Source organism: Periplaneta americana, chromosome 1, assembly GCF_040183065.1.
Source record: "Periplaneta americana isolate PAMFEO1 chromosome 1, P.americana_PAMFEO1_priV1, whole genome shotgun sequence".
NCBI classification, from domain to species: Eukaryota; Metazoa; Arthropoda; class Insecta; order Blattodea; family Blattidae; genus Periplaneta; species Periplaneta americana.
This window is the reverse complement of record NC_091117.1, coordinates 106114396-106127170: the sequence shown is the minus strand read 5'-3', so window position 1 is coordinate 106127170 and position 12775 is coordinate 106114396. Positions and strand designations below refer to the sequence as shown.

Here is a 12775-nt window from a genome sequence, read left to right as displayed (position 1 = left end):
AGGTTTCCGTCCACAGAATATTATTTTGTTAAAGTTTTTATATGACATAAAAATGCCCCGTGGTCAATCACTATAAAGTGAATGGCCGCAAACTACAGTGATTGGTCGTTCATAAGTTATTTGTTAGAATAATGACCAATTTGCTCCAATTCTATATATGTTATCGGTTAAATGATGGGGATTTTTACAGGACTGATACTATATTATAATCCCTAAGCCAGGTAAAGTGCATTATACAGGGGAAGCTTTACGAAACGCTACAGAACCTGTCCACAGTGGATTTGATTTAAATGAAGCTGCCAAGAAGTTTGGTGTCCTAAAAGCAACCTTAGCGTCCAGAAGCAAATATCCCGTTGAAGGAAAAGTGTTCTTTGGTCCTCGTCCAGTGCTGGGTGAAGTCATTTGTAATAACATCAGAGAAATGACACACACTTGCTTCTGATAAGGCACAAAAGAGAAAAATGGAAGAAGAGGCAAGAGAAGGAAGGAAGCGAATAAGAAATGAAAGAAAAGGCAGCGAGAAGAGTTCTTTTCTTATTTTTTTAACTTGGTTATTTAACGACACTGTATCAACTATGAGGTTATTTAGCGTCGATGGGATTGATGGTAGCGAGATGGTATTTGGCGAGATGAGGCCGAGGATTCGTCATAGATTACCTGAAATTTGCCTTACGGTTGGGCAAAACCTCGGAAAAACCCAACCAGGTAATCAGCCCAAGCTGGAATTGAACCCACGCCCGAACGAAACTTCGGATCGGCAGGCAAACACCTTTGCCGACAGAGCTACGCCGGTGGCGAATAGTTCTTAATGAGAAAGATCAGAAGAAGAGAAACGAAACAGACAAGAAAAAAGTGAAAATTGTGAAAATGTGTTGTTCAATCACTAATAAATGAGTATTCAATAACTGTGCAGTAGACGGTCAATCACTAATAAGCGTGTGGTCAATAACTGTGCAGTAGACGGTCAATCACTAATAAGCGTGTGGTCAATAACTGTGCAGTAGACGGTCAATAACTGTAAAAGTGGACTTGTTGTGTTTATTTAATTTATCTTTGCATTAAAATTTTATTTTTTCTTTTGTTTATTGATTTTGATTTGTTTCTGAATCTTCACTTGACCCAATGCCTTTAAAATTCTCTCAATAAGTTACCACTGTTTTCCGCTATTTCATTGTTTTATTATTCATTAGCTTAAGTGGTCAATCACTATACAGTTTATCCTATATAGTTTTATTTTGGGCTATTAGTCTTGCGGCTTCCTGCATGGAGGAGGCAAGTAGAGCATTAAAATATGCTTTATGTTACTCGTTCATGTCTAGTCCACGGGATGCACAAACACTGCTACGTCGATATAGGAGAAAGCCAATGTTTACATACTTAGATATAACATGCGGAGTAAGTCCTCCGCAATCGGCAAGTAACATATTTACGTACAGCACGAAAGTCGAGGAATATTATGGACAGTAAAAATTCGATCATATGGGAATGGATATTAAAAAGAGTTAATTCATTATAGGGAAAAGAAACTGGCCACCTTACCCCATTATCTCCTGGCCTAGATGCCTCATATGTGGTGCCTTCTCGGTTTAATTGTAAAGTTCAGACCTGTCTTCGGACAGTTAACTAAACAACAACAATTCATTATAAAAAGTACAATCTGAATTAACGTTTTAATAAATAAATAAACAAATAAAACATGAATAAACAAACGAAAGAATGAACGAATAAATAAATAAATAAATAAATATTACTTTAAACTCTCCAGGATTATCCTTAATATTTGCGCTGCTTTCAAGGCATTGAATAATATTTAATTTGTCAGAAATGCTCAGACGTGAGTGTATTTATGACATGATGCCTTACCGGTATGCGGGGGCTTGGATTCTCGTTACAACAGACCACGTTGTACTGTTTTGTTGCTTTCTTTAGACTCAAACGCAATCTACTAAATCGGCGAAGCAGTGTAATCAATAGAGTCCTGCGTTTGGTTATCTAAAGCTTCCAAGCGACTCGCAACAGTGTATAGATCGGGACCCGACCCTACTACACGGCTCAGATCTGCTGTTCAGTGAACATGCGAAAACAAAACAAAGCTGGGCGCTTGGAGATTAGTGCTCTAATAGAAGAATTTGGTGGTCAACACGTCGTTAGGAAAAAACATGTATTTTATCATCAAGAAGCAGAAAATTTTCATTTGAAACACTTAAAATGTTTACAGTCATTCATCGTAATATTATGCAAACTCGTAAAGCACGCACTCATAATTCTTTTAATTTAAATTTGTGCTAACGTTTATATTTTTTCATTATTGTTAATTGCAACCTTTAATCACATCTCAAGTATCTTAATGAGTTTTACTTATTTTAAAAATCAGAGATAGACAAACTCCGGACAGAATGTAGCCATGGCGACTAATAGTATATTATGAAACAAGTTCATAATGTTGTACGTTATGACACGAGTTAATCTTTAGGGAACGAGAGAAGCGACAGCATTATAAAAATTAATAAACAATAACATCAGATTTGTAATTATGGGTAGTTTGGTATCATGGTCTATGAAGAAAGAGGTTGCTATGACAACAATGATGTAGGCCTATTAAATAATAGCATTGGCAAATCTTTTCATAATGTTAATTTTATGGCACAAGTTATGTCTTCATAATGGAATTCATGACGTTTTAGTTGGCATGGTGATATTTTTACGACACTAGTACAATAATGTGGCATATTATGCACGATTTTGACTAACGATAACGACTGTTTATAGGCCTAATGTTGATGTACAAAAAAACATTACTATGTGGTGCCTGATTTGTTTAATGAGTTCAAAATTGTTTAAGACTTCGATTTATTTTATGTCGCTACGACTAATACAGTATGTTAATAAAAAGCGGTTGTAGAAAGAAATTCTTAGATTAATAGCTATTGTCACATTTGTTGCGCATCTCAAGATATTGTCACTACATAGCTTCAGTAGAGAGCAGAGGGCGTCTCTGTGAGATTGTGTCTCCATTGCATGGATAATTAATACGTGGTACAGTCATTAAGTTCTGAGACTGACGCCTAGAGAGTAGGCACCCACAAGAATGTGGATGTCTCACAAGATGCCGCGTAACACGGCATACACTTAAACAGATCCACAGCCTCCCTCAAAATAGTCGTCGTTGGCCGCTATGCACGTCTGCCAACGTTGGTATAGCTGCTGGAAACATCGCTGAAAGATGTTGGCAGGAAGGTACCGTACGGCTTCTCTTGTGGCAGTCATGACCTTTACGGCCGAATGAAATCTACGCCCACGTAGGACTGTTTTCATGCGGAGAAAGATAAAAGAATCACAAAGTGCGAGATCAGGTGAGTACGGAGGATGTGGCAAAACGGAGACCTGTTGCCTTGCAAGTTCGTCTTGGACAAGGACTGAGCGATGTGCGGGGGCGTTTTCGTGTAGCAACAGCCAATTCTTCCTACGCCAAAGCTCAAGACTCTTACTATGAATTGAATCGCGTAAACGGCCAAGGATCTCCTAGTAGCGGGTCTTGTTTACAGTTACACCTTATGGGATGAATTCCATGTGAACAATTCCATTTGAATAAAAAAAACAGTTCATGCATCACCTTGCCTTTTGACCTGTCTTGTCGCGGTTTTTTTTTCTGTCGTGGCGATAATGGCGTTTTCCATGTGACGGATTGTCGCTTCAGTTGCGGATCGTAAAGGAAACACCATGTTTCGTTTCCAATTATGATCCGGTTGAGAAACGTCGGATCACCGTGAGTACTACTGATCAGGTCACCACAAATCGTCATGCGATCATCACGTTGGTCTTGCGTTAGGATGCGTGGTACACTGTGCTGGGTAACACGCGACATGTTCAAGTCATCAGACAGAATTTTGTAGCACGCACCATGGCTGACCCCTACTGCTGCTGCGAGATCGTCTACCGACTGGGAGCGGTTGGCTCGCACCAACATTGCAACTACTTCGACCTTGCGCTCAGTTCGAATCGTTTGTGGCCGACCAGTACGCACATCATCCTCCATACTGTTTCCCTCTTGCGAAAAACTTTGGTACCATCTAAACTCAGCACTGCGATTCAATACGTCGTCACCGTAAACTTGCTGCGTCATTTGAAACGTTTCGGTAGCGGTTTTGCCTAATTTCTGGTAGAACATGACGTTTGCCGTTGCTTAAACTACAACATAGTCGAGTTCCGACGCGCGAGTTAAAATCACCGTCACAACAAAGACCGTAGTTCTGCTTACACAGTATGCATACAACTGTCTCTTGCTGGGAAGAGAGACTAACTGACAAGGTACCATACCACGGCGCCACCTATCCGCTCCAGTGCACCACACCGCCACTAACTCAGAACTTAATGACTGTACCACATACTGTTTAATATATTTCAGTAACATCTCAGCTCGAATAGCTTTATCATTGCATGTGTGGGCAAAATGTGGTGGCTTCCGAAAATAAAGGGGATGGCTCCTGAAAAATTTTATTTTTGTCTAAAAGTGGTAAACAATTATGTTTTATTGCATAAAAGCTGCCTTTAAATAAATACTTCGTTTATTATTGTTAAATTCAAGTGGTATTTTGTACACGAGTACTATTTCTGTTGTACACCGACTTATACACACATACACGAATAGTTGTAAACACACCCATTCCCTACACTACACTTACACGAACACTTACACACACACTCATCCTAGTACAAGACATAACGCTTCACAGATACATATCATGGATAACGTGGCCCGCCGAAGTGCAACTTGAAAATGGGTCAAAGCACTGCAATATGTAGAATTCAAAACACGCAAGTGAAATGCACGCACGCGCATAGTTCCATCTCCTTTTTATGTGGAACGTTAGTACATCTGTAAGATCTCGGAATCACTTTTCATGTTTTCAATACTACCTTAACCTGCGATTGGGAAGGTTGTATTTAAACCAACAGGCAAGCGCTACCGATACTCAAAATATCCTTCATTGGAAAAAGTCAGGTCTATCTAATGCCCGGTTTCATCAAGCTTCTTTAAATCAGCACAAACGACTTGTCAACAAATGGATCGTTTAATTTTAACGGGATCTTTAAAAGTTGACTGTTTCACCAAGCCTCGTATCTTTAAAATTAATAGGCGTTTACTAATGAGGGGATTTCGTACTTGTATCTTGAATGTTTTGTTTTTCATACGACCATGGCTTCGAAATCGCGAATTTCATTGGTTACATATGATCATGGCTGACTTTGTTTGGCATGAGGAAACAATCATAGGCAAACGGGTAAGAGGCAGTAATTTTAAGAACATCTTCCTAAATACAGTATGTTGTCACACCGCAATTAAAAAAAAAAAGACAGCTGCTTCTAAATGTAAATAATAGGAATGTAGAGCAGTTAAATTGTAACTTCTAAAGGAAATCTAAGAAAATTTAGCGGACTATAAGGTCGAAAGCTTCAAAATTGATGCCACACTTAATTATATACAAAACATTCTAAGCAGTTATATTAGGCCTAAATTTAGGACGGCAAATCGCCTCTACCATAAATTGCATACTACTTTTCCACTGTATTTCATACAAATTTATTAGTACCCTGTAACAATTTTGCCATGCTTGTGTGGCAGGATTCAGGAGAGGTGTCATTAAATTGGATTTTAAGGGGTATCCATTGTCTCCTAAACGAAAATCTCTTTGCACCCTTTTCATTTAAAAGGCATCCTCATATCCTACTAGACCGTAACATTATCTTAAACCGAGAAGAATCTGTTGGAGAGGCATTAAGTGGGTGATTCCTATCTGTCGTATTCTAACCTATTACAATTTCAATAAATTAGCGCTGAGGTAGTTCTGCTGGTTTCAGAAGTGAAAATCGTTGAATTTATAAGGGATTTTTTTGTGGTAATGCATTTGATCGTATATGCAAGGCATAACAAAAACCTACACTAATCAAACGTAAACTGTCACAGATTCGTATGTGCAAGGTGTATAAGCAGAGTACGAAGGAAACTACCTCAGCGCTAGTTTAGCCACAATTTTTTTATACGGAGCGTTACATAGGCCTATGAAATTGTTTGAATGTTGAAGGAAAAATATGTTCTTCTATTGCAGATTCTTTTGGCTATATTACTGCCAGGATATACCATACGATTGGAACATGTACACAATCTATGTTGTCTATGACAACATGAAATTTAGCTCTAAGCTTATTAGGCCTATAGAAATAATGACTATTGTAGCTAATGTTGATAGTACGTCTGATAATTTATTCACATATCTAGACAATATAGCTTTTGATACCCCGTTCATATTATCAATTACTATTTCAAAACTTCCCGCAACGTTATCTTAAAGCGAGAAGAATGTGTTGAAGAGGTGTTAAGTGGGTGATTTCTATCTGCCGTATTCTAACCTATACAGTATACCGGTATTCAGTTTCTTCTAGAATCATTCTTACTACTTATTTCCTTAATGTGTAGCTTTAGTGGAATTCTTTATCACTTAATCTTCAAAATGATTATTCCGAGTGTTATTACAACATATAAGTTCGTCGTTATGTTGAAGTTCTAAATAAAGAACTTCATCATCGAATAATTACGTCCGCCATGTTGTTGATTTCTTAACGCATCGTTACTGTTTTAACGCGACGAATAGGTCCTAATAAATTAACGATGAATTTAAAGATGCGTTAGCAATAATGATACTTGGTGAAACACAAAAACTGACTAACGTGTCATTAAATTATTTAACGAGACGTTATAATGATAACGAAGGTTGGTGAAACCGGCCATAAGTCTTGTACTGTATACGTTCTTATTAGAGGACCTCGCCGTCCTCTATTGAATATTGTGTAATCAATGACTTTGTGTAGTCATCACGTAGAAACTTATTAATGGAGAAAAACTCGTTCCGGCACCAGGAGTCGAACTCAGGATCCTGAGCTTTGCGCGCTGAGTGTTCTTATCATCTGAGCTATGCCGAGACCAGATTCACAGTGCCGGCCGAACTCTCCATTAATAAGCTTCTACGTGACGACTACACAAAGCCATTAAACAATATTCAATAGAGAATGGCGAAGTCATAATATATAATTAATAATAATAATAATAATAATAATAATAATAATAATAATAATAATAGTAATAATATATATGTTGGTGTTAACAGTTCTCTAGAACTGTTGTTGAAATGACCATAAAATCATTAAAATATGCACTTCTGCATATATGACATAGGCTATATATGTCTGAACTCCAGGTACAAAGGTACGATACAAAGGAGAGTCGGATCCCGGCATAGCTGAGATGGTAAGAGCACTGAAAGCTGGAACGAATTTCATTAATGATTAATAATTACCTAAGTCACTTTTTGTGAGAGTTCTATTAATGGTCGTTTTAAAGCCTTTTACATAATGTAAAAAGTTGTCCAAATCGATCTTGATTTTTTTAACAATACAATACTGGTAGCATTGACATAAACAATAATAATATTTTTTTTTTCTGCGTCTGTTTCTATCCAGTGAGCTACTTGCTAAGCACTGTCTTGTGGTGGTGGGGTGTGATTTAAAAACCTGTAATTTTATCGCTGTGACAGGATTGTCGCTGATTCAGACTATGACTGTAGTTCCAAAATCAAAGCTCCATAAAATCACCATCATGAGACTCGTAGCGATGGCGACTGATGTACATATATGTCACAGGTCCAGAGTCTAGACAACTGCAAGTCAGAAGATTAATCTTGAAGGACAACATAACTGGGATCTAATTAATTATCGTCCCACTCTAGAGGTTAACATCGGCAAATCTTTGATACTGAAGCTACAATGCACTCGCTATATTCTTCAACAAATAATTCACCTAATCATTTGTTAATACTCTTTGGCGAATATGTGCGCTCACATATTGCGATACGTGATATCACAGTTCAGAGAATGTTTTGTTTTTAGTATACTGACAGTGCTAATCACTAGTGTTGATATAAGACATAGCAATGATATACCAATTCAGTTCACAAAAGAGCTCGTGATGAGAAACATTCACAATCGCCAAGAATCATCCGAACACAAAAATCACATTGTGACAAAATCGATATTATCTATTACAGTGATTTTTCCGGAGCCGTGACGGAAAAACGCTCACATCTCACCTCTATTGTCTTCTGTTGATAGATGTGATTTTTTTTAGGTATTATTGGGACTATATTATAATAAATTAAGATCCTGAATATTATTTGTTCCATGAAGGACAACCACAGAAAAGCCCCAATGAAACATGAATTTCATCTCTTTGCTGATAACTTTCGAAGGTAAAAAAATGGGTAGAGTATTTTGATTTTGTCTTGCTCTCAGTGATACTGGAAGATTTAAAATGATCAACATAAGGTGTCACTCATATGTACTTGGCCTGTAAAAGGAAGTTTTTCATCTTAAATTACCTATCAAAATGTATGATCACATATACACTTAAATAATTTTGTGAAATTATCTTCAATTCACCAAACAAATCTCCTAACATTGCCAACCTATTCCGTGAAAAATCACGAAAAAAAAAAAGATAATGGATTTCAAAATTGGTGGATTCATTTCTAAAAAAGACAGTACTTCCGTTGGATCAACAAGCTTGCCTAGTGGGAAGAAGGTTCCTTTCTTTCAATATATCAATATTTCATACATGGGGTTCTCCAAGGAAAGCAAGGCGACAATAGGCCTACTTGATCCTGAATACATTTGAGGCGTGCTTTGGTGCCATTTTGTGTTAAGGCAGGCCTGCAGAACTCGCAAGGAGGGGAACTATGACGCCAGCCTCACTCCACTTCTATTGGGGATGATCGACTTCCGCCCCGAGAATGAATGTTGATGCAGCCGAGTGTAACTAGAACGCCGTGACCGCACAGGTAGAAAAGGTGGGTGGGGTAAGAAAGGGGAGGAAAGCAGTCGCTCTCAAGAGCTACAGTTCTGCAGGCCTGTGGTAAGGTAAGATCCTAATGTCATTCCTCCAAACAGCCCTGCAGATCCAACAGGAAAAGCGCCAATTAAGAAATCTTAAGTTGAAGACCGAAAGAAGTGTACCGCTATATTCCTGAACGAGAAGATGAATTTTATGAGGCAATACTGATGTGGCCAACAGCAATAGATGCTAATACTGATTACCAGGCTTCGGCCTAGGGACACAGTGTAACCACAATGAGGTTTAGAGTACACGGAGTATAAATGACGTCATGACCCGTGTGCAGTCACCCGTCTGCAACAGCACAGGTGGGTCCGTAATGTGCATTACCGTTGTGTGTAGGCCTATTGCTGCTTGGCTGCGGTACGTGTAACAGGCTTCAGCGTAGGGACACCTGATTGAGGGTTACAACTCACGTTAATACTTTAATGGCAGACATTTATTGTCTACATTAGGAATGTACTATATATACTGCATCTGTACAGAGTGAAATATGTTTTGTGCCGTACTGTGACGGACTGTTTACATGTTGAGACACGAAGTAACGGCGCGCTCCATCACCCACGCCACTAGACCAACACAACACTATAGGCCGTGCGTTCTGAATTTCATGCGTTTCTGTGCCCAGGCCGAAGCCTGCTGATTACACATGATGTGGCAAAATTTGTCCATTAAGAATGAAAAGTTACTATAATTTGTGAAATGTCATAGGCGACTTTTAAACTTATTTAAGTACCGGTAATATCAATGTGGAAAATTAACAAATTTCTACTTTCTTTTTCTTAAGTAAAATGTAATGGTTATATAGGAAAACGTTAGGAATATTCAGCAATTTATAAAAAAAAAATCTTTACGTTACTTATGAAGTTTTCCAGTTTTTTCTGGATGGCGGGGTTTCGGAACTTTATAAAAATGACTTGGGGTACCTTTCCACAATAAGGTATTACCATATGGCATGTACTGGAATCTCTTCGTAAATGGAATTACCTGGGCAAGCATGGACTGTGTAGTGGGGTGGTCCAGCCCTGAGGGAGGTTTCTGATCGCCGTCCACGGACTCCGAGCTCGAGTCCAGGGCTGAGCTGGGTCCCGCCGCCGCTCCCTTCTCGTTCTCGCCTGCAGACGAACTGCGACCCGTGCTGTGAACAGAAGCTCGAGTCAGAACATATCTTACACAGTTTTCGCATGTTTTAATTAAGATTCCTTTCAAACTACTGGGAAGTGGTACAACTGTCATAGGAAACACCTGTGCACGGAGAACAGGAGCCCGCTGCCCTGCATAGAAGTTACGGAGATCGAATTCTGAGCACGTATGTGATTCCTAGGTGCAAGCCTACTTTATCCCAAATCATTAATAACAATTTTTTTTCTTAATTTACGTTTAAAGTTCAGTAGACAACATACGGTAATTCAGTAGAATCTAGAGCAAAAATGCTAGCCTGCAGGCAACTGGGACGCGTGACAAACGAAAAGATAGGCCTAGACCTAGAGTTTCCGTACCTTCCTTGAGCCAAGAATTGGAAGAAAGTGATGCGTCCAACACAACGTCTCGCAGTAGGACCTTAAGTACCTACTTGAGGACTACAAGTCTAATATTTAGTCTCAACTGACAACAACATGTAATTCGAGAAGAATTAAATCATTCGCCTGAATGGTGTAATGCCCTCACATTGTTTTAGGCTGTGCAATTATTAGTGTGCAATGATGGATTCGGTAGTTTTAATAAGTATCAGAGTGAATAATTTCAATGAAAAAATTGTTCCGGGGCCTGGCATCGAACACGGGACATTTGGCTGAGCGCACCAACGCTCTATCGACTAAGCTACCCAGAAAATCTACCAGACCCCAGCCCAATTATTCACTTCTTATTCACATATCTCAAATGGGTTGGCAAGACGTCAAAGACCCAACACTGAGTGCACACTTTCTGTGTGACTTATACTCGTAGTTTTCTGTTAACGAACAATAACTTCCTCGGTCGGTAGAGTGTTGGCGCGCTCAGCCAAAGGTCCCGGGTTCGATGCCCGGCTCCGAGACAATTTTTTCCTTGAAATTATTTGCTATAACAAGCCATATTTGTAAAATGTGTGTGTTTTAATAGCTTTATATAAGAAAACGTAAAATTATATATTTTAAGATGCAGTATAGATCAATCGTTATCTCGTGAAACCAGGTGGATGCGTGCGCCATAGTCTACAGTAAAAACCTTATGATGAGGTAAGTGAGCTAGCTAGCTGCTAGTCGCAGCGTAGCAAGGGTGTTCTGGAAAACCCCAACGTTACTTTTTCTGATGCAGGTATAATGATGTTGAAAAAAAGTTACTTACGTTTCTGTTTTAGTTGCTACAGTTATAACTAGAGGGCGGATCTGTGTGCGGTTAGAAAACGAAACAGGTTAGACGTGACGCGAGCAGTAGCATACTAAACTTCAGACAACGCACACAGATCCGCCCTCTAGTTATAACAAGTTTGTTATTTCAAGCACTTTGATGTGTATCAAGGTCTTGTGAATTTGTGAACAATGGAAATCACAAGTATTATTTTTTTATCCTATGCTCAATTATTGTGTCTTAGTTAGTCTAATTGGTGGAAGAGGAACCATATTTGTTCCGAACGTATAGAGCTATGCCGGGTTCACGAGAATTTTCAGAATGAATATGACAACGCAAGATGCTGCAAACCTATGATATCATCCGTGAAGTGTATGAAAGAATTATTTATTAAGGCAACTGGAATTAGTAAAGAGTTCTTTGAATAGAATTAAGGAGAAACAAACAGGTGAATTGAAAATTCCATCGAAAAAGGTCATGGCGGGACTATTCTAAAACTAATATAGTTGATTTCGACAGTTATGCATTGACTATTTTAAGTTTGTATGGGGAAGGTTTCATTTCAAGCTTCAATTACATATTACAAAGTATCAAAAGATAAGTTGTGTTTTTCTGCGTCTTGATCATCTCTCTGGCGGATAATGAGAAAGATTGGGTTCCGCTATGAGAAGAATGATAACACGCGGAAATATTTTATGAGATGTCAGGACATAGGTGTGCTGCGTAATCAGTGCCTTTGTGTCTCAGGAGTAATGTAAAATACGTCAGGATAATGTACAGCCCCTACTAAAAGCTTAAGGACATCCCTCAATAAATGATTTCTAATTCCTGTCCTTATACTTATGTGAAACCCCCCTGATGTTTATACAGGGACCAAACGCCTGTGAAAAGTTAAGTTTTTACTGCAAACCCAATCTGTCTATCTTCCAAATTGTGGAATATATAACAATTTGTCTGGTATGAAACTTATTAAAAATGACATAATTTGCAGGAAAAAAATAATTACTCCAGAATGAGTTGACAGTGAATTTTGGGATAGTAGAGTTAGATATTATCTCCAGTCATTCATCCACAGCCCAATAATCTGCGACTTCACGTCCACACTCACTGAATTTTGACCTATTTTTTAAGGAAGAAATCCAACCTTTCCATACTTGTAGCAAACTCCACAGCTGATTACTAAAAATGAAGGGAATAAGCTGATTACCAATGTTACCAACTGCCAATGTTATGATATAAATGACAGTGGCAGGCTCGGGGCCATTTGCCGCGAATTTCATACTCGAGAGAATTTTAGAAAATGGCATATTTCCTAAAGGAAAAAAAAAAAAAAAAAAAACAATCTGGATTACAATGATGTACGAATTGTCACAAATTCTTTACACAGAAAGCAATAATTGCACGAGAAGTCTTTCAGATATGTCTAACTTTATCCCAAAATTCACTGATCTAAGTCAACTTATTCTGGAGTAATTAGCCTAATTTTTTTCGTACAAAATATGTAAT

General features: G+C 38.4%; 1 protein-coding gene across 2 annotated transcripts in view; it reads right to left on the bottom strand.

Moving 5' to 3' along the window:
- so (sine oculis) overlaps positions 1-12775 on the bottom strand; it is a 319228-nt gene that overhangs the window by 16391 nt on the left and 290062 nt on the right. For both annotated transcript variants that reach the window (XM_069825346.1, XM_069825355.1), the window contains exon 2: positions 9929-10079. In XM_069825346.1, the coding sequence (XP_069681447.1) occupies positions 9929-10079 (151 nt within the window). The remainder of the gene's footprint in view (positions 1-9928; positions 10080-12775) is intronic.